Genomic DNA, 23286 nt, shown 5'->3' on the forward strand with positions numbered 1-23286 from the left:
TTGATCTGTATCAATGTTTGTCTGTTTGTTGTATTATCTTATATTATCATAATAAATAAAGACTATACACTAGTTATGTTTGTCTGTTTGTTGTAATCAATCATGTTAAGATTACTTTACTTTAGAAAATTCAACTAATTCCATAAGCTTTTGTGCATGATTAAATTGACCACCTACCAATAAGGCAACAAGCTAGAAGAGCCATGCTGTTTTTGGAATTTATTCTTTATAAAAAGATTTTCTATGTAGTGCTTTTAGAGGGAGAGAGAGACAGAAAGAGATTAAAAAAAATTAAAAAAATCAATACATTAAGCATTGATCTTTTAATCCTAAAGTAAATTTTGATTAATGGAATTTGGTGGCTGTCTCGGTTTGGTGGTGGCTAGGAAACATCATTGAGAACAATGCTTTCCTTTCCTAACAAGTGGAGGATAATCTGATCATATGAGTAATTTGTTTGCAAATAGACTGATAACATAATGTACACATTCATTTAAATTCACCCCAAAATAAAAAACCCTTTGTAAGGGTAATAATGATGATAACTTTTGTTATGTTAACGAATAAGAGTTGAATGTAGGTAGGATTTTAGAAAGAAAAAAAATTGGATTCAGACTGGGCTGAACCCATCTTTGTGTATCCATACTGCACACAAATAAAAAAATTGAGATATATAAGATTAGATGCAGCTTAAACTACACGAAATCATTGCCCTTTTAAAAATTGGTTGAACATTTGTTCTAATTGCTTTAAATCTCGCTCACGGTGGCGTTCATACAGGAAATTCAGCCCAATAAAAGCCTGATTACAAATCTTAAAACTGAATACACAGTAACAAGACAGAGACAACCCAATGGAAATAAATTAAATATTTTGCCTCTCCTTTTTAACTTATATCTATATCTATTCACTCACCTGAAGTTTGAGGTTAAATCTCTACCACTACATTGGTTATTACATAAAAAATTCACGAGGGTGAAAACTACTGTAGAATTGCTCCTAATAGTGGGTACACAATTACCACACTAGAGTGTAAGTAATCTTAGCATTGTTCCAAAAAGAATCTCCCAAGCATACCTTAAATAAAATTTATTTAAGGTATTTGGTTTAATCACTACCAAACTACTAAAAATGGGAAAGGAACGATGGATGGAGAAAGGAAAAGAACTTACTTTCACTTGATGTGCACTCCAAACAGTTTGAAGCCCTTAACTTCAGAATCATCTTCGACTTCATCGTCTACGTGCTTAGGCGACACCAATTCCTCAACTTCTTCATGCCTCAAATCGAGCTGCAATGTGCTGCATGTGGTTTCATTCTCAACCAAGATATCACCGTTGTCGTCACGGTTTTTAACATCCACCACACAGAATGTAGTTTTAGAATCGCTTGCCTTAACTGCTTCACACAAGTAGAAAGCTATTGTGTCATTAGGCTTCAGTTCTTTTTCCTTCACAAATCGATTCCAACCACGCGTAAAAACATAGCTCTGGCTGCTTTTCCAATAACAGTATCGAAATTTCCAGAGTCTCATCATTTTGTCAAAAAATACAAGCTGCACGCCACAATCATCATTGCCACCTTCCTCATTTTCTATTGCACTAGCTGATATGTGAGGGAAGTATTTAACAGCGTACTTCTTTGGGATGACCAATCTGTTCAACTTACCAACATCGCTAGGTGTTAGCTCCTTTTGAAAAAGTTGTTTAATAGATGTCCCTCCATTCTTATGCGCCTTTTCTGCAGAGGGACTGGCTGACATTTGCGCGCTTTCGGAACATTCCCTCAAATACTCCGCAAATTTGGTTCTGTAAGAACCGTCCTTTAACATATTAAGCAAAGCTTCTGTAGTGTAAAGTTTCTGAAAGTTTGGCTCTTCAATAGTGAATTTGGTCCAAGGAAAGTTTCTATGACAATCTCCCCTCCTGATTCTGATAGCTGCACTATCATAAGCCATGGCTGCCTCATTTTCTGACTTGAATGTCCCAAGCCAAATACGCTGGTGATTAGCGTAAATTTGAGCACCCCAGTGGCCATTCTGCTGAGGCACAATGCCTTTGAATTTTGAGGTTAAACTCCTTCCTTGTCTACTATTTCCATTAGCAGGAAAAGGATGAGTGACGCAGCTTGAATCCAAAGCTTCTCCAATTGCATTCTCCCTGCTTTTCGAAATCGTACTTGACAACTCCTGTTTCATGGTGGTTCTGAGAAAAGATCAACCAACAAGATGAAGGATTAGATTTTGTGAACTTTTCTCGTTTACCATGCTAATTACCAGTTAAACAATTGTCTAATGTCATGCAAGGTGTTCATCAAAGTATAAACCTCCACTAATTGATCAAACAAATTAATAAGTTATTGCATCCAAAGAAAAAAGCAGATACCAGATCATTCATTCCCCGTTAAGTGTAAGATTTCTCTCCATAAACAACATGCATATAGCCAATAGCAACAAATAAACACATCAAAATAAAGAATCCCTCTGTATGACCTATCTGCCATACCATCATAGGAAATAGTCGTGAGAAAAGTTTGCTTATCAACATATAAGCTTCGAAATGACTTTTGTGAGTAGTTCTTGAGTTCAACAAAGATGCAATTTGAATTGGGTCCATTATCTAACAATGCTCCATCGGGTTAAGAAAAATTGCAACCCATGTCTTGGATTAAAAAAAATAATAATAAAAGGAAAGATCTTTTAACCGAACAAACCTATCAACACCTACTTTTTAAGTTTTTCTTTTTTTTTAAAAAAAAAAAAAAAAATCCAAAATCACAAAGCACCACGTGAAAAGTTAGTAATATACTTTAATTGTTCCAAAACTTATGCAGAACCCACCTAAGAGTTCTTTTGGCTGATAACAATTTCCCTCGGGACTCTATGTTAAGTTCCTAACAAGAGATGAGCAGACGAGTATTTCTTGTTCCTTTGCTCATGAAGCAAGGAGTATAAAATAAGAACCAACATCCATAACAGTGTTTTCACCAAATTTCTCCAACCCAATTTTCATCAGACTCAAAAAGATCATGGAGACGGTTTGTTGTAAGCTCACTATGTGCACACACATGTAAAGCATGTAAAGCGATGGCAGCATATAATACGCAGTTTTGAGGTTCAATTGTCTCCCTCTTGTCTGAGACTGAGACTGAAACTCAAACCCCATACAGGAATGCCGACGCACAAACCCTATAGGAGTGCCCACGCACAAAAATCTGAAACAGTATCAGTATCCAATATAAAATGCTGCGGTCCGGTAGTTGTAGTAGTCAGAAGAACACTACGCAGGCCATATGGACATTCCCATAAACACCATAAATAAGCTTAATATCTTCCAACTTACTCGACCCTATCCCACAGTATCAGAATCAGTCATCTTCCCTGCTGCTCCCTAGGAGATTCTAACTTGCACTGGATTAAAAGAAACTGCTCTAATAATTTGAACAAATCAACCTAAATTCATTGTCGACACCAAAGAAGAAAAATGACAAATAGAACAAGATGCAAAAAAAAATAAAAATAATTACAACTTAAAAAATGCTTCAGCCTTGTTATGGTATCTACATAGATGCATTAGTTTCCTCTCCTTAACAAGGAACACCAGCTTTTGTCATTAGACTGCCCCAATGCTACATGCGCATAAAAGGTAAAAGTCCGGCTACAAAGTGGATGCCTCAGTTAAATCATGGAATGTTTGAATGAGAAATGAGTAAACCAAATGTGCAAACATCAAAGGCAGTAATATATATCAAAGTACATAGTCACTGAGGCACCAGACTTGAACTCTGCAGTGAGTCATGAAACCACGATGACTGTTTTTGTTAATACTTGAAATAGATGCATGCCCTTAAATTCTCAATTCTGATGGTCTATGTAGATGATATTATTCTCATAGGTGATGATGAAGTAGGTTTAGCTGACCTCGAGAAAAATCTTGCATGTGAGTTTCAAATCAAGAACTTGGGAACATTAAAAATATTTTCTAGAAATGAAATTCACAAGATCGAAGAAGGGTATCTATGTTAATCAAAGGAAGTATGTCCTTGACTTACTTAAAGAACCATGCTTACTTGGTAGCAGAATTGTAGAAACCCCTATAAAGTTACAAGTAGCAAAAGCTGAAGAAAAAAAGGACAAAGAAGAATATCAGAGACTTGTTAGAACAAACCGTCCCTCCCATGCACGTCCTGATATTGCATATGTCGTGAACATGGTTGGTTAGTTTATGCATGTTCCTGAACCAACTCATTTTGAAGCCGCCTATAGAATTTTGAGGTATTTGAAAGGGCCTCCTGGAAATGGTATTTTATTCAAAAGGTATAATCACTTCTAAATAGAAGTTTATATTGATGCATATTGGGCAGTAAGTGTTACAAATAGAAGATCTACCTCTGGTTATTTTATTCATTCGTTGGAGGAAATCTAGTTACTTGGAGAAGCAGAAAACTGAATGGGGTGGCTAGAAGTAGCCCTAAAGCTGAGTTTAGAGCTTTAGCTTATGAAGTTTATGAGGGCACATAGATCAAAAGAATAATTGAAGAATTGAAGATTCCTTTGGAGACACCTATGCAGATTTATTGTGACGATAAAATCGCTATCTCTATTGCCCATAGTCCAGTTATAGTTGCTAGAGACAATAAATGTTAGGCAATGTACAAGTGCGCCATTGGCATACTATAACTCTAGTAAATTAGAAGTGCTCATCTAATTTTTCATGCTGTTTAATGAGTGTAATAATCCATCGAAAGTACTTTAGAAACTTCAACTTAAAAGAACATTTACTTAAAAATAAAAACATTTAATAAGTAATTATAGAAAAATAATATTTTCTTCAAACTCTCAAAAGTAATCATAAATTCACTCTACATTTCACGTAATTCTTCTAGGAGAGTGACAATTAAAAAGGGTGGAGTTTAAGACAATCAGCAAACAAGAGATAATAAAAACTTGAAACAGAATAAAAACAGAAGCAAAACCTCATGTTTCAGGGAGCAACTGCAAGCAAAATAAAACCGATGAGATTTACAAGTAGCCATCCAAAAAAGAATAAAAATTAAACAAAAGAATAAGAAAAAAGTATTTAAATCATAGTCTAATTGATTTAATAATCTATGGATCTATTTGACATTAATTAGAATTCTATACATAACTTTGAATTTCCTCAAGTGCTAGGAGAAAACTTCTTATACGGTTCTGAGGGGGAATTGTTAATTTATATCTATTCTAATGGGCCATTTATTGAATCAACAATTAAAAATTAATAGTAATCAAAAGGAAAACGCTACAGTTTATCATCCTGTGTTTTAAGGTGGGTGAGGAGTCAATCCAACTGTCTTATATTAAGTTTGCTGGTGATGGTCACTCCTTTTCTGCTTGCTCTGAAAAATTCCTTCAATCTCAATGGTCTTTTGTCCTTCTTTGAAGATCTTTCATGTCTCAAGATTAACAGGGATAAAGTTCCATCATAGACTTAAATTATCACCATGCAAAGTTGAGTGTATAGGCTTCCCATAGTGGGTTGTGTGGTGAATCAACTTCCATCTTGAACTTCCACTGGGTCGTAACCAGAGGTGCCAGTCTTTCTTAAATCCAATCTTAAGTGGAGTCCCTAGGTATTTCTTATCCCGTTTAGGATTGTTGGTTTCAATTAGCAAGACTATCAACAAAGTGATGAGGGTCTATAAAAACAAAATTCGGTCTTAAAAAAAGTGATGAGGGATTTCTTGTGTGGAGGGATCAATAAAGGGCAAAGATCCCATCTTGTAGGGTTTGAGGTGGGTCTTTTTTCTTTTTTTTTTTAGGGAGAAGAATCATTTCATTGAATAAATGAAATAAAGGGAGACTCCAAACACCTATAGGTGATTACAAAAGAGATTTCCAATTGGAAACTAAATAAGACAAACCAAATCCATAAAACTATCAAAAGAGAAGAGGAATCTTTAAAGAGACGCTTATTATGTTCACCCCATAATGTTCAGAAGAAAGCACGCAAAATGACCAGCCAAATGATCTTCTTATTACCATAAAAAGGATGGCCCAGATGGCCCACCAAAAGAGTAGCCAAAATGTCAAAAATATTATCAAAACAAGCTAAAGACCAATAAAAAGCATCCAGAATAACATGTCCGAATCGAAAGGCTCTGACACATAACAAACCAAGATGGAGAGATAGACATATAAGGCATATGACGTTGAAGATGATTAGCATATTGATAGCACTCAGACTAAGCTCCCATAAGAAAATTTTTATTTTCTTAGGGTAATGATCCATCCATCCAGATAACAAAATATAGATCCTTCGTAGGAGAATCTACAAAAAAACATCAAATCATCCACAAGAGATTTCACATAAAAAGATGAAGGGTCAACTGTCCAAATCCAAAAATTAGGTGAAACACAAAATCTGACCGAGAACAATAGTTGGGAAAAGGAAGCCCACTCTAAAGTCTCAAGATCATTAAGAATCCGATGAAGATGTAAATCTCAAGCCGCCAAATCCGCAATCCATACATCAACCACCTTAATATCAGAGAAATGAGCAAGACGGACCAATTTGGGGAAAGCCACAGAGAGAGCACCACAATTTAACCAAGGATCCTTCCAAAAAAAATATGGGAGAACCCATACCAAGGCAACACCGTGTACGAGCTTCAACCAAATTAATGGTTTGACAAATAACCGCCACGAAGATTTAGAAGAACTATGAACAACAGTTGGTCAAATCACTCACACCCTTTAATATATATCCAATTGTGCCTCAACAGCTAAACACCCAACAGAACGGGGAGAAAATTAAAAAAAATGGCACAAAATACTTCCTTTGCATGAAAATGAAGGTTCAAAAGCACCTCCTCAATCATAATCTTGAGCCAAGACCCAAAAAAAAAAAAAAAGGAATTAGTGTAATGACCCAAGGGTGAAAACAAAAATGCTGCACAAACAATGGTCCAAGCAAAGAACACAACATTGCAAGCAAAACACACAAAAAAATGCTTCTAAAGACAATTCTGAGGGTTCAACCTCCCATGCAAAACTTGCCAAACAAAGAAGTTGATTACATTTGTCTAGGTCCTTCATTATCTTTTATATTCAATATATTTGGATTTTATTACAATCTTCGAATGTCTAATTCTTTATTGCCTTCTTCATGGCCATTTTTTGTCCTTGCCCTAGAACCAAAAATATATGTGTCCATCCAAGTCCATGGCTGTTCTCCCTTCTTTCAAGGGCGTATAGTCTCATAAATGTTAAAGAGTTTTTGCCTTGCAGGTTTCCCATGTGAGAATTTAACACAATTGAGTATTGATTGTATCTAAGAATCATTCCCTGCCTTTTAAGGGCTGTAGTGGTGTAGAGTGTATAAGAAGACCTCAAAATGATTAGAGTATGTTTTGTGGAGTTCAATTATTTTGTTGCGATAATTTAGGACCTCATTCATTTGTGCAAAGATTATAATGGATGAGTTTATATTCCACCCTCCTTTTTTAGACAAAATGGTGGTTCTTGAAAATATTGTCCTTTTATACTGACTATGGAATATCTAACTTGAAGAGAAATAGAAGGGATCTGAAAGGTGAAAAGGGTTCTGGAGAAGAGGTTTGAACCTTGACTAAAGATCATGGATTCCTTTTAGATTTTTGTGGCTCAAGAGTACAGTAATTTTAAAATAATCTAGTAATTAGCTTCTCTTTGATTCTTTTGAGTGACATACTTCTTAAATATGTAATTTGGTAGCATTTTGAAAATCCAAACCGAATTTTGAAATTTTCTTTTTTTTTTTTTAAAAAAAAGTTAATTTTTAAGGACCCATTTGATAACAAAGGTTTTTGGTAGATGGGTTTCAAAAATTTCCACCTATTGGTTTCTTTTGTTTTGTTATGTACATTTTAGGAGTCCTTCCAAAATCCAGGCCAAGTTTTGAAAAGTAAAAAAAATAGTTTTGAAAAACTTGTTTTTCATCTATAGAATTTGGCTAAGAATCCAAATATTTTCATAGGAAAGATTTAAACCATGAAAAACAAACACAATTTTCAAAAAACTGAAAACCAAAAACCAAGACCCCATTCGGAAACCATTTGATAACCTTATAAATACTACTTTCATCTCCAAATTCGAATGTTATATCTTTCCACCAATGTTTTTATGAACTAAACTAAGTTTTGAAAACTAAAAATTAGTTTTAAGAAACTTGTTTTTATTTTTAGATTTTGACTAAGAATTCAAATGTTTGCTTACTAAAAGTGAACATCATGACAAGATAATTGGAAGAAAACAAGCATAAATTTCAAAAATAAAAAATGAAAAACAAAATGATTACAAAATGGAGTCCAAATGGTTATTAAACAAGACCTTCAGAACTTATTGGGATTGGGATTAGCCTAAGAATTTAAAATTGTGAGGTCACAAGCATAGTTTACGAAAACTACAAACAAAAAACGAAAAACGAGATATAGTCATTGAATTTTACAGAGTTAGTTGAATATTATGATTTCTCTTTATGCACATAAGATCTTATGTTGTATGATTTAAATATGTTCTTTAATTTAAAGGAAGCTCACACCTCATACCGCTCCAAGATTTATGCCTCACCTCATCTCTCTAAGGATCAAGAGCAAGCATCTAAACACCTAAAGGACTATTTAGGGCGCTAAATTGAATTAAGAAATATGGAATTTATGCCTATGGAATTAGGAAGTCTATGTTCAGGGTCAAGATTGTTTAATCTGGAGTTAGAAAGTGTGTGTCTAGTGTGTAGAGTTATTAAGTCAGGAACATTTGCTGCAATTTTTGTAATCTAAAAAAGTATAATTTTCTAATGGTTATATTTGCTTGTTTAACTTCTGTTCAACATTTCAATTACACACCTACTTTCCCAAATTTTGAACATTGAAATGTCAAATTAAAGTCTTCACATATATTTTACAATTTTTTGATATGTAACCATTGAACATGAGGTAGACAAAATATTCTTGTTTCATACAAAATACAAAATTAACTTTCACATTAGTCTAATGTAGGAGCATAAAATATTCTTGTTTCATACAAAATACAAAATTAACATTCACGTTAGTCTAATGTAGGAGCGTAATATGCTTAGTGTTCATTAAGTGGTTCAAGGCTTTTTATGGCATTTTATGTCAGATTGTAGATTAGTGTTCATTACGCATGTATGTTGGTGTTGAGAATGCGACCAAAGTTCCACATTTGCTAGATAAGAGGTGATATCATGGTTGTATATATAAGGAAGGAAAACTATCTCCAAAAGTAAAATCATGAAGGTTTATGCTCGAGCATAATATCATGCCATAGTGGAGATATCTGTAGGTCCGTTGTTCTTAACAAGTAACATCAGAGCGTCAGATCCTGACATAATCATGTCAGTAGAATCCTTGGTTGCCGAACAAAGAAGTGGAGAGCCTCAAAACATGTCGTCATATGGCGGTATCCATCCGTGGTTGAGCTATAATTTTCAAACAGACAATGATGTTTTTTAAAAAGTCATTTTTTTTAAGAGGTATTGTAATTAAAGTGTGGGGTGAGGGAATCGAACCTCAAACCACGAGGTTAATAGTATGAACATTATGCCAGTTGAGCTACGCTCTTGTTGGCTGTTTTTTAAAAAGTCATTTGCATTTAAATATTCGTTTTATTTGAGTATATGATTGGTTGAGTTGGTCGTTAGAGTTAGCCGTTGGAGATGATTGATGGAGTTGGTGGTTGAAGTTGGTCACTAGAGGTGATTGTCAAAGTTGGCAATCGCGTGGAGTTGGATGTTGGAGGTGGACCCTGAAAATAATCGACGTGAGATGACAGTAGTCGCTGATAGAGGTGATTGCCAACAAAGGAAGGCGCCAATTAAAGGTTGTTGCCGAAGTTGGTCATCAGAGTTGATTGCCAGAGGCAGTCGTTGAAGTTGGCCACTGGAAGTGGTGGTCAAAGCATGTCATCGATGATGATTGCCACTAGAGTTGGTTCCCGCTGGTGACTGGTGGGTAGAGTCATTGGAAACATTGGATGGAATGAGAGAGAAAGAAGGAAAGATGGAGTTTCTTGATAAATGTGCAAACTTCAGTAGTAAACATTGTTAAAGTTGGTGAAGTTGAGTTATTTAACACCAACAACTTGGTGGCCCAAACACTAAATTGGGTGTTTCAACTGAACCCAAGTCAATGCCCCCAAATACAATGTACTTTCAATGATGTTATCTACCAAACTTAAAATAAAAGCTTAAATATGCATGACTACTAATCCTGTGAATTGAATCATGATGAAAAAATGTAATTGATCTCAATTAAAAAACAAAACAAGAACAAAAACAAAATAGTTTTGTTCATCAAACTTGAGTAATAGACAAGTGCCAAAGCAAGATCATGAATAAGTACAATCTTGTTTGTGTGGAAGAACTTAAATGCATAAAAAAAATAACGCTATACTAGTTGAAAGAAATGATGTCAAAGACCTAATAAAAGCACAATGTTTCCTATATTAGTGGCATATTGATTGCCATTAAAATTTAAAGGTTAGACACAACAATTACTATCTCCAAGTTACATTACCTAGTATTCATACATAAACAAATTCTATCTATGAAAATGATATCATAATGATGAAAATAAGTAACAAACAACTGTGGCAGTGTAAAGTCAAGTTTGAGTACACTGGAATTGAATGCTGTCAACACATCTTTATATGACAAAAATCTTTATCCTAACAGCAAAAAATGCTAGATAACAAGAGAAATGAATGTCTGCCATACTTCATTCAAAAGTATTTAAAGGAAGAAAATCCTGAAAAGTGATGTTTAAATCACGGTTTAAAATCCATGAGCTCCAGGCTTCAAAAGCTCGAAGTATTTCTGGTGTCATTTCATGTGTAACCTCAAGTGATTACATCTCAAAGTAACAAGCATTCTTAGGACCAGATGCTTTAACTCTAGTGGCAAGCACTTCTATCGACAATTAGGAGTGTTCACCATCCCACGCAAAACTTGTCAAACAAAGAATTTGAGTAAATTGTCTAGGTCCACCATTATCTTTTAAAATCAATATATTTGGATTTTATCACAATCTTCAAACGTTTAATTCTTTGTTACTTTCTTCATGGCCAATTTTTGTCCTTTCCCTAGGACCAAAAGTATTTGTGTCCATCCAAGTCCATGGTTCTCTCCCTTTTCGAGGGTGTATATTCTCAAAAACGTTAAAAGGGTATTTGCCTTCCAGGTTTCCCATGTGAGGATTAACACAATTGAGTATTGATTCTATCTAAGAATCATCCCCTGCCTTTTTAGGGTTGTAGTGGTATAGAGTGTATACGAAGACCTCAAAATGGTTGGAGTATGTTTTGAAGAGTCGTTAATTTGATACAACAATTTAGGATCCCCAATCATTTGTGCAAAAAGATAATGGATGAGGTTATATTCCATTCTCCTTTTTGAGATAAAATGGTGGTTCTTGAGAATGCTACATCTTTTATACGGTCTATGGAATAACTAACTTAAGAGAAATAGAAGGGTTTGAAAGGTGAAAAAAAGCTCTTAAAAAGAGGTTTAAACCTTGGCTAAGGATCACTACTTCCTTTTGAACATTTGTAGCTCGGGAGTTCAGTAATTCCAAAAGAGTATTGTAATTATCCTCTCTCATTCTTTTGAGAAAAATATACTTCTCAAGTATAAAGTTCGGTAGCAATTTGAAAATACAAGTCGAGTTTTGAAAACTTAAAAATAAAAGTAAGTTTATTTAAGGTCCCGTTTGATAACCAAGATTTTTGGTATTTGGGTTTGGCAACTTAAGCCTACATATACTATTTCCACCAATTGGTTTCTTTATTTTGTTGTGTACATCTTAAGAATGTTTTCAAAATCTATGCCAAGTTTTGAAAACTTGTTTTCTTATTTATAGATTTGGCTAAGAATCAAAATATTTTCTTAGGAAAGATGTAAATCAAGAGAAACAAGCACAATTTTTTAAAACAAAAACAAAAAACCAAGCCCTCGTTTGAAAACCATTTAATAAGCTTATAAACTCTACTTTCACCTCCAAATTCCAATGTTATATGCACTTTCCACTGATGATTTTAAAAACTAAGCCAAGTTTTAAAAATTAAAGAGTAATTTTTAAAAAATTGTTTTTGTTTTTAGCTTTTAACTAAGAATTAGAACATTTTCTTTAATAAAAGTGAAAATCATGGCAAGATAATTGGAAGAAAACAAACATAAATTTTAAAAACTAAAAACAAAATGTTTACAAAAGGGGACCCAAATGATTATCGAATGAGACCTTGAAAACTTGTTTTTGGGATTGGGATTGGGCTAAGAATTCAAATGTTCTTCTAAGAAATGTGAAAACCATAGTAAAGAAATTGTGAGGCCACAAGCATAGTTTTCAAAAACTAAAAACTAAAAATGAAATTATTATCAAACAAGATAATAGTCATTGAATTTTACATTTAGTTAGTTGAACATAACGATTTTTCTTTATGTACATAAGATCTTATGTTGTATGATTTAAATATGTTTTTTTAATTTAAAATGAGGCTAACGCCTCATACCGCTCCAAGATTTACGCCTCACCTCTCCATGATAAAATGTCTCGAGATGGCCTTAAGCTTTTTTAAATCTTTGATCAAGAGGTCAGGCATCTAAACACCTAAGGGGCTAATTTGAGGCATTGAGTTGATTTAAGTCTAGAGTTAAAATGTTCTAGAAAGTCTATGTTTGGGGTGTAGATTTGTCTAGTCTGGAGGTCAGGGGGTAGAGTTATTAAGTCAGGGGTATTTGTTGTAGTTTTTTGTAATCTAAAGACGTATAATTTTCTAGTGGTTATTCTTGTTTGCTTTAACTTTTTGTATAACATTTCAATTGCACACATATTTTCCCAAATTTTCATCACTCGATTGAGATGTCAACTTAAGGTCTTCACATATATTTTATAATTTCTTACATGTAACCATTATACTTGAGGTAGACAAAATACTCTTGTTTCATTCAAACAAAAAACTTATATACTTTCACATTAGTGGAAGGTATGAGTGTAATATGCACCAAAAAGAAAATGTAGGTCATCAAGGGGTTTAGGGCTTTTTATGGCATTTTATGTCAAGTTGTAGGTTAGGATTTATTTTGCATGTATGTTGGTGTTGGGAATGCGATTAGATCTCACATTTGCTAGATAAGGGGATGATCATGAGTATATATAGAGGATAACTATCTCCAACGATATGATGCCTTTTGGGTGAAACTTAAAAATAAACCACGAGGGTTTTATGTCCAAGTGGATAATATCATACCATCATGGAGATATCTAGAGGCTCGTTGTCCCTAACAAGTGATATTAGAGTGCCAGACCCTAACTTAGCCATGTAGGTAGAATCCTTGGCATTCACACTAAGAAGTGAAAAGCCTCAGAAGATGCAGCCATATGGTGATATCCATTCATTGTTGAGCTTTCAAACGGCCAGTTGAATGTTTTTTAAAATGTAATTTGCATTTAAACACTTTTTTATAAAAACTGTTTAAAATACGAATGTGTTTGGTTACATTATTCTCTAAAGTGTTTTTACACACAAGTTTGTTTGGTTTGCCTATACACTCAAAGTGTTTCTATTAATGCTAAATTACTATACAAGATGACTATTAAACAATATGGACTAATAATTTCAATTGTGTATTAAAAATACTTTCGATGGCCAAGTTTTTATTTTTATTTTTATTTTTTATTAGTTTTTATTTTTATTTTTATTTTTTAGTATATGATCAACTGAGTTGGACGTTAGAGTTAATTGTTGGAGATAATTGATGTAGTTGGTGGTCGAAGTTGGTCACCAAAGGTGATCATCCAAGTTGGTCACCGGAAGTGGTAGTCGCACGGAGTTGGGCATTGGAGGTGGTCTCTGGAGATGCTCGTCGCAAGTGGTTGTCAACATTTGGTCACTAGAGGTGGTCATCCAAACACGTCGCCAAAGGGAGAGCGACAGTAGTTGCTTGTGGTGGTTGTTCCAGAGTTGATTGCCAGAGGTGGTCACTGGAGTTGGCCATCGCAGGTAGTAGTCGCTCAGAGTTGGACGTCAAAGGTGGTCACTAAACATGACCGTTGTTGGTGGCTATTAATGTTTGGTCGCCCAAGGAGGACGTCAGAGCATGTCATCGAAGTGAAGCGGCAGTAGTCACCAACCATGGTTGTTGCCAGAGATAGGCGTTAGAGTTAATTGTCAGGTATGGTCGCCGGAGTTGGCCACCAGAGGTGGTGATCGGACGAAGCATGTCACTAGCGATGATTATCACCGAAGTTGGTCGCCAACAGTGATCAGTGAGTGGAGTCATTGGAAACACTGAAGGGACGGAGAGAGAAAGAGGGTAGAGATGGAATTGCTCGATAAATGTGTAAAACTTAATGGTGAACATTGTTAAAGTTGGTGAAGTTTAGTTATATAATACTAATTTGTGAAGTTGGTAGACCAAACACTGAGTTAGGTTAAACACCCAACTCAGCTCAACCCAAGTTAATGGCCTAAACAACCTCTAAATTTAGCTTTTTGTGGACGATGTACTAAAAATCTTGCATAAAAATACTTTCAATGATGTTATCTACCAAATTTTAAAACGAAAGCTTCAAATATGCACGACTACTAAGCCTACGAATTGAATCACAATGACAAAAAGTACTCGATCTCAATTAAAAAAACAAAAAAAAAATTATTCATAAAACTTGAGCAATAGACCAGTGCTAAAGCAAGTTCATAAAGTACAATCTTGTTTGTGTGGAAGAACTTAAATGCAAAAAAAAAAAATAATGTTGTACTAGTTGAAACAAATGATGTCAAAGACCTAATAAGTAGAATGTTTCCTATATTAGTGACATATTGATTGTCATTAAAATTTAAAAGTTAGACACGACAATTACTATCTCCAAGTTACGTTGCCTAGTCTATATAAATAAAAAAATTCTATCTACGAAAATGATATCTCAATCATGAAAATAAGTAACAAACAAGTGTATCACTGTAAAGTCAAGTTTAAGAACACTGGAAGTAAATGTTGTCAACACATCTTTATATGACAAAAATCTTTATCCTTAGTGCAAGAAATGCCCAATAACAAGAGAAACGAATGCCTGCCATACTTCATTAAAAAATACTGAGAGAAAAAAAAAGTCCTAAAAAGAGAGAGAATAATGTTTCAATCACTGTTTAAAATCCATAGAGCTCCAGCCCTCAAAAGCTTGGAGTATTTCTGGTGTCATTTCATGTGTAAGCTAAGTGGTTAAATCTTATATAGTAACAAGCATTATCAAGACCAAAGCTTTTAGCTCTAGTGGCAAGCACTTCTTCCTTGAACAGTTTTCAGCTCGATGGGACAATGAACAGTTCAAAACTTCATATTGTGTCTCATTTACTATTTTAACGCGTTTACATCTAAAAAGCGTAATACATAGAGTAGCATATGATTTTAAGTTAATCACAACCACATAAAAGATAAAAATTAAAATAAAATAAAAAGGTGAAGATATGAATGTTCAAATTTTGCATTTCCTTCCGAAAACAAATTGGTTCATTAATAAGAAATGGTCAAAAGGATGCAAGGCAATGAAAATTTCTTTCGTTCAGAAACAATGTAGAACAAAAATAAAAAATAATAAAACTTCACATTGTTAGACTCGTTTCTCCATGTGTAATGTTTTTAGTTGGCTGTCACCTATTTGTATAAATTTCATCTCTACATAAGTTGACACTGGAACCGTGCACTTTCATTGATAAGAGTTTTAACAAATTTGATTACGATAATTTTCAATCTTGACATCCAGAAATTTTGTAACAATGTCAAGAAGAAAAGGGCAGCCATGGCTTGCTTTAATCATATGAAAAATATTTGTAATCATCCAATTTGCTAAACCACATTGTCATTGTCAACAAAAGAATTTCTTCTTTACGCTGTTGGGTTTAATTAAAAAGTCAAACTTCACAAGGGGGAAACTTTTCTTCGCTATTAATTTTCTTAAACCACTCAAACGAATTGATTTAGGAACTTCAGCATTTACATGTCAAAATAAAAACCCCAAAGCAAACACCACAAAATTTCCCATGTTGATTTAGGAACTTCAGCATTGACATGTCAAAATGAAACCCCAAAGAAAACACCTCAAAATTTCCCACATCTAAAATCGTAAAGTATCATAATGAAGTTTAGATGCTTTAAACATAGAGCCAACTACCTTAACATAAACTAAAAGAGCATAAAAGCTACATCCACATGGTAAAATTAACCCATATATAAGCCCATGTCAAAAAGGGAAAAAAAAAAAAAATCATTGTGTCGCTTCAATGAACAAGATTAAGTACAAATGGGCAAGGAGAATATCAAGTAACAAAGAGGACAAAAATCATATGAGTGCAGTTCTGCTAAATTCTATAAGTTAAATCAAGCAGAAGAAGAGAGAAACAAAAGTTCTTACCTCTTAACCGGACAATGGGGGTGGTGGTGGTGATAGTTAATCTGAAGTGAAGAGAAAAATAAGCACGTTGTTGCCTCCCAACGTCAAACAAGTGCTGAGAAAACCAATATTCAAGCCCTAATTAGCTACCACTTAAATAAATAACCAGAGAGAAGAAGATGGTGATGATTTTAGAAAAGGGGACAGGAGAACAAAAATCCAGGATTATCGAATAAATCAGTGACCTGAATGAGGAAATTTTCCGGTTTGGAAACTCCATATCTGGGACTCGAAAATAGCAGACCCTTCAGGCATCCATAACGAGAGATTGTTGCCATATTCAGCACTCGAGGCGGTTCAGTTTCACACCCTTCTCCAAGTAGTAGCCCACGACGGCAAGAAATTTTTCGTTTTAGGAAAGTAAATAACAAAACAAAATCTGCAAAACTCTTCAGCAACGAAAAATAATACCTGCATACATATATCCGCAGATTCCAATATTCTCAAGAGCAAAAGAAATATTTGGTCAGATATGGAATAACCCAAATCTCAGGAAACCAAAATAAAATAAAAATGAAAATAATAAAAACACAGTGTGTGCGCTATACGCCTATACCAAAGGAAACCCCAAAACATAGCCGAGAGTTTATGGTTTAGATGGGAACAGTAATCAGGGTTATACATTAAACAACGACGACATTTGAAGGATTTTCCGTTAAATATGAATAGTAATTGGTTTTGTACCTTCAAAAATTCCATATATAAGCAGGAGAGGACCATCAAAAGTCGCGCTACCAAGTTTCCATGGAAATCAATGTCAAGAAAAAGAAAAGAAAAGGGCTTCCATGGAAAATTGCAATAGCCAAAGAATATAATATATAATAAATATTGATATGGATGAGAACAAACTGACAAATTAAGAGTGTGAAAGGCGAAATTGTACACTACAGTGGCGCACCGTTTGAAACTTCGAAGAGGCCGCTTCAACTTCACCAGTGTTATTGTTCCATTTGTCCATCAGAGGAGTTAAAAAGAAAAGGGTACCCAATAAAGAGAGGAACGGAGCGATAGCCGATAGACATCTGCCCTTCTGACAGTATAAACCAGAGGGAAAGATAGAACGAAGGAAAGAAAGAAACGTAGAAAGAAAGAGAGAGAGAAGAGAGCAAAAGGGAAAATTATGGGGAAGCTGACAGAAAGAGAAGTGAGCACGCACCCGCAAAGGTATGCCTTTCATACATTTGGCTGCAGCGTGTGCTCACTCTCTTCTGTCACTCTCCTGCCCTTTTGCTCTCTCTCCCCCTCCATCTCCTTCCACTTTCATCATTCATTCATTCAAACGCAACAAAACCCATCAACAATTTCCCTTTAATTCGTCAGATCTATCACCTTAAAACCCACCCATTCATGGATTCCATAAAACCCACAAAATAACAACCATTTTAACCCTCCCCATGAATTTTTTTCCTTTTTTTTCTTTTGTCAGACATTTCATCAAACACCTTCTGTGCATATGTAAAAAAAAAACAAATTCTTTCCATCATAGACGGCAACAGAAACTGGGAATTAGAAAGAGAAATAGGGTTTTGCTATTACATCCATAGATAATACCCATTTCACACGCCATCAAAAGTAAAACCTATCCTGACATCCTAACCACTTTTTCTCTCTTCTGAAATACGCGTCTGGGAAAGCTACCAATGAGATAATTCCTCCTCCACCACCACCGTCACACCGTCGGTGAAGAGAGAGAGAAAGGAAGAAGGGGTTTGGGACAATGTTATGAAAAAATGCAGAGAGCAAAATTTAGGAGCGGAAGGCGAGGCAAAGGACGAAAGGAAGAGGACACGACAGTCCGATCGAGTGGGTTTGTGGGACCCTCTTTTCCTCAACTTGGGATTGGCTGTAAGCAACGTTTATGTGGACTACGTGGACCACTCAAGGTCCGCCGATTGACTTCATGCCCTAATCTTAACATTTCTATCCATGTCTAGATATTATTTACATATTTTTACATTTTAAATTCACACATAGGTACTCGATCATCATTTTTAATGGATAAAATTAAGATACATTTTTTTTTAACCTTAACTCATCGGTAACTAACATGAATTTTTATCGAATCGAGCAATGTTTAATTGACATAGGATTGTGTTAGTAATCACGAGATCTATAGTTTGAATCCTCTTATCTAAATTGTACTAAACAAAAATAGGTATAATCTTCTTTCCAAGAAGTCGAAGGTTTAATCTCATATCTGCAATTATTATATTAAAAAAAATCACCATGGATAAGTGTCAAGTGTTTATATTTATTAATTTAAATAGTTTTTTAAAAAATCTATTTTTATTATTTTTCTAAAATATCCATTTACATTAATATAGATGGACTTCAACATTTCTATTTGCTATCGATATTGACATTTACTAATTTTTCATTTTCCCTCTTTTTAATGAAAAAAAAAAGACAACAATTTAATTTCTTACCTTGTAACAATTTATTCCTGTTCTATTCAACTTTCGTCTTTTTAGGTAACATTAGTTTGGTAATGTAATAAACACTTTAGCTTTTTTTTTTTTTTTTTTTTGGGTAGAGACTAATCTGAAAAAGTTAAAAAAAAAATAAAAATTTAAGGGTTGATATAATTATGAAGTGATAGTTTGGTCTTTGTCGTTTATAAACACATTTTGGACTATTAACTAAAGGACAGTCCTATATTTACATGTGGTTAAAAAAACTTTAAAACACAAATTTTTAAATAACTTTACTTTTAATTAATTATAGTGAATATCTAATCTGGTGAAAGAGATAGAGACTAAAACGATGTGTTTGTTTAATTTAAGTAATTTATAATAAATGTGAAATACGTTTGATATAATTAAAAATATTTGAAACATAATTTTATAGAGTGAAATATGAATCGTTAGTGAATGAATATACTTTCTTTAAAAATGTTAGACATAAAGTTTAAAATTTGGTCCCTATAGTTTGGATAAAATTAGAATTTAGTCTTCGTGATTTTATAGTTAGAATCTAATCTCACGGTTCGATGGAAAACTTATATGTAATCTCCATGATTTGATAAAATTCTTATAAATCGAAAGGCGTAAATTTCCTAAGCAAGTTAGACATGAATCTTCTATGAGTATGTTTTTTCATTGTAGAGGTTCTTTCCCTTGTTGCTTTGGCGAAGATTCGTGGATTTTATGGAATATGTAGAAAGGAGTATGAACTTGCTCAACATCTTCTTATGAGAATTTTTGGGATGAAAAGATGTCTTTCTAACCTATCCTTCATTTTATAGAAGGTTTAGCTATGTTGTATTGTCCTTTTGGCTTCCAAAAAAAGAAAAAAGAAAAATTATTACTTATTAATACACTTAAAAAATGGAAAAATATCTGTTTGGCCCTTAGGTTTTGACCTAATTTCTATTTGGTCCCTAGATTTTAAAATGTTATATATTTTGTCCTTAAATTTTGAGTTTGGTTTCATATTAGTCTCTAGGTTTCAAAATGTTATAGTTTTATCCTTGACATTTGAGTTTTATTTCAATTTGGTTCCTAGATTTCAAGATTTACATTTTTAACCTTGATTTTTCATTAAATACTCATTTTTCATCAGCAGTGCTGATATATGTTAATAAATTAAAAATAATTAAATGAGTTATAATTAATTAAGTTTCACTATTTTCATCACTTTTAAAATAAAAAATAAAAATTTCACTTCATAATTATTTTAAATCAATTTATAGACATTGACATCAATGATTAAAAGTGAGTATTTTATGAAAATTTGAGGTTAAAAATGTAAAATCTTGAAATCTAGAGACTAAATTGAAACAAAACTCAAATCTCAATGGTAAAATTGTAACATTTTGAAATTTAGGTACTAAGTTGAAGCTAATGTTAAAATTTAATGACTAAATTAAAACTAACATAAGGTTAAATGTGTTACATATTGAAATATAGGACCAAATAAAAATTAGATCCAAAATCTAGGATCCAAAAAGTAATTTTCCTTTTCCCTTTAAAAAATTATGAGAATGTAGGAGCTTATAAAACAAACTTGTGAATGAAAAAATATAAAGATCAAGTTCAACATGATTTTTTTAGTATATTCAATGAGATCTTCAAGTGACGTCATGTGCATTTATATTTTAATTTGTGAGTATTGGATTATCTATCAAATTTATGCCCATTAGATGCTCAAGTTTAGAATTCATTGACCATACGTTATGCCCTCATTTCTCAAAGTGTTGTCCATATGTCTCAACATTACACATTATTAATGTTTATGTAATCCACCTCCTACTTGTCAAATTGTCGTAGAATTTGGTGGTTTTAGGAGATACACACATTGTAACAAATCCAAAAAGATGGGAGAACGTTGAGAAATTCATCATTTTTATTTTATTTACTTTTGTTATTTATTTATTTCATATATTTATATATTATGTTTAATTTATTTTAATATTATATTATATTATATTATATTGGTATCCGTGTTCCCTTTTGTGTTCATCAAGTTCACAACACGTTATCAGCACGAGCTTCTATCGTTTTCCTCGCTAAAGGTAGGTCATAAAGATATGTTGGTTTTTCTCTCTCTTCATTATAATTAATAAATTAAATATTGTTTTGCATATTTGATATATATTAAATTTCTAATATAAATATAATATTTTGTAATAGTGTTATTATGAAAAATATTACAAAATTAAAATTTGTAGCATTTGATATTAATGGTAATAATTATTTTTCATCAGTGCTTAATGCTAAAATACACTTGGATGTCATAAAAATGTGATCATCAGAAAACAATTTTTCTTCCTAAAGCTCGTCGTAAATGGATGTACTTGAGGCTCCAAAATTTTAAATCAATATGTTAGAGAAGACATTTTTCTACATTTCGTATATGCTCCTGCTGTAGCAATATCGAGAGAAATTTTTTAAATAATATTATGAACTAATTTTATGTCTTATCGCGGCTGAACAAAATAACGAGTCATTGATGAAAAATTATGAATCTTGAATAACTGGAACAACATCAATCCCTGAAGTGAATGTTAATAATCGTGGTCGAGGTCGTGACCATGGTAGAGGAATAAATAATTATTATTTTCGTGGTGGTAGTTCTAATCATTCATATTTCAAAAGAACCATACAAAATAATGATCACAAAGGAGAAACTCTACAAGATAAGAATTCAAAAGGTGTTGAAAATATATGCTTTAGATGCGGAATGGTTGGACGTTGGTCACGTACTTGTCATACGTCAAAACATTTAGTTGATCTCTATCAAGCTTCCCTAAAGAAAAAAGAGAAAAATGTGAATGAAAATTTGCATACCAAATTAATGACATATTTGACCCATCCCATATGACAAATTTGGATGTGGCAAACTTCTTTAAATCTTCTGAAAAGAAAATCAACAGAATTGATGGAACATTGAGTGTTTCATTTGACTTCGAAAATATCTAGACTTAATGTTATTTTTAATCATCTCTATATTTTTTTCCTCTTAGTAAATGTTAACAATTGTATATTCAAAATGTTGTTTTTCTTATTGTAATTATTTTCTTTTAATGAAGAAAACTGGATTATTTTCTTATGTTGGATGACTAAAAACGAGCAAAGAAGATGTATGTCTGACAGACAGTACAACTACACATACAATACTTACAGGTATAAAATATTTTTCCAAACTGACAATACTGGAAGCAAAAGTCAATACGATATCAGGTTATGCAAACCTAATTGAAGACTTTGGAAAAACAAATATTATTTTACCCAGAGGAACAAAATTTACAATTGAGAATGCATTGTTTTCTAGTCAATCAAAGAGAACTCTACTTAGTTTTAAAGATATATGTTCAATGGTTATCGTATTGAGACTGATACAAAGAATAATATGGAGTATCTTTATATCATATCTATTGTCTCATATGAAAAACGTATATTGGAAGAGTTGTCTACTTTATATTATGAATTATATTATACTCATATACAAGTAACTTAAACATATGCAACAATGAACCTGAAGTTCATGAATCCAACCATATTTACAATTTGGCATGACAGATTAAGTTATCCAGGGTCTATAAGGATGAAAAAAAATGATTAAGAATTCAAATAGACACCCGTTGAGGAGCCAGAAGATTCTTCATAAATTATCATGTGATGCTTGCTCTCGAGAAAAATTGTTAGTTAGACTATCATCAGCTAATGTGGGGACAAAATCACCTACATTTTTATAACGAATTCATGGTGATATATGTGGACTTATTAACCTACCAAGTGGACCATTTAAATATTTTATAGAATTAATAAATGCATCTAGCAGATGGTCACACATGTGTTTATTATCAAGTTGAAATATTTATTTGCAAGATTATTTGCTCAAATAATTAAGTCAATACCACAATTTCTTTATTATACAATTAAGACCATAGGTCTTGATAATGCTGGTGACTTCACATTCCAAGTTTTTTACAATTATTGTATGTCAATTCAGATAAGTGTTGAACATCTTGTAGCTCATGTTCATACACAAAATAGTTTAGCAAAATCATTCATAAAACATTTGGAGTTAATTGTTAGACCATTGCTTATGAGATATAAGCTTATCACATCTGTATGGGAACATGTTATTTTGCATGCAACGTCACTTGTATGCATTAGGCCAATAGCTTATCATTAGTACTCACAAGTACAATTAGTTTATAGCCATGAGTCAAATATTTTTCATCTGAGAATTTTTAGATGTATAGTATAAGTTCCAATTGCTCCACCGCAACGCACTGAGATGGGTCCTCAAAGGAGGTTAGGAATATATATTGGATATGGTTTCCCATCAGTTATCAAA

At 33.1% G+C, this 23286-nt stretch overlaps 1 protein-coding gene across 5 annotated transcripts; it reads right to left on the bottom strand.

Annotated features, from left to right (window-relative positions):
- Positions 1-720: 720 nt before the first annotated feature.
- On the bottom strand, positions 721-18325 carry LOC120071065 (AP2/ERF and B3 domain-containing transcription factor At1g50680-like). Of its 5 annotated transcripts, none has more exons than XM_039023089.1 (4): positions 16668-18325; positions 16444-16537; positions 2840-3409; positions 721-2204 (listed from the first exon to the last, which is right to left on the bottom strand). In XM_039023089.1, the coding sequence occupies exon 4, from the start codon at positions 2195-2197 to the stop codon at positions 1175-1177; it is 1023 nt and encodes a 340-aa protein (XP_038879017.1). In that variant the 5' UTR covers positions 2198-2204; positions 2840-3409; positions 16444-16537; positions 16668-18325; the 3' UTR covers positions 721-1174. The 5 variants fall into 5 exon arrangements, with proteins under 5 accessions (XP_038879017.1, XP_038879018.1, XP_038879015.1 ...); XM_039023090.1 differs by lacking the exon at positions 2840-3409 and having other exon boundaries at positions 16668-16893; positions 17381-18310; XM_039023087.1 differs by lacking the exon at positions 2840-3409 and having other exon boundaries at positions 16668-16893; positions 17167-18310.
- Between the last annotated feature and the right edge of the window lie 4961 nt (positions 18326-23286).

The sequence above is a fragment of the Benincasa hispida genome, chromosome 2 (genome assembly GCF_009727055.1).
Source record: "Benincasa hispida cultivar B227 chromosome 2, ASM972705v1, whole genome shotgun sequence".
Lineage (NCBI taxonomy): Eukaryota > Viridiplantae > Streptophyta > Magnoliopsida > Cucurbitales > Cucurbitaceae > Benincasa > Benincasa hispida.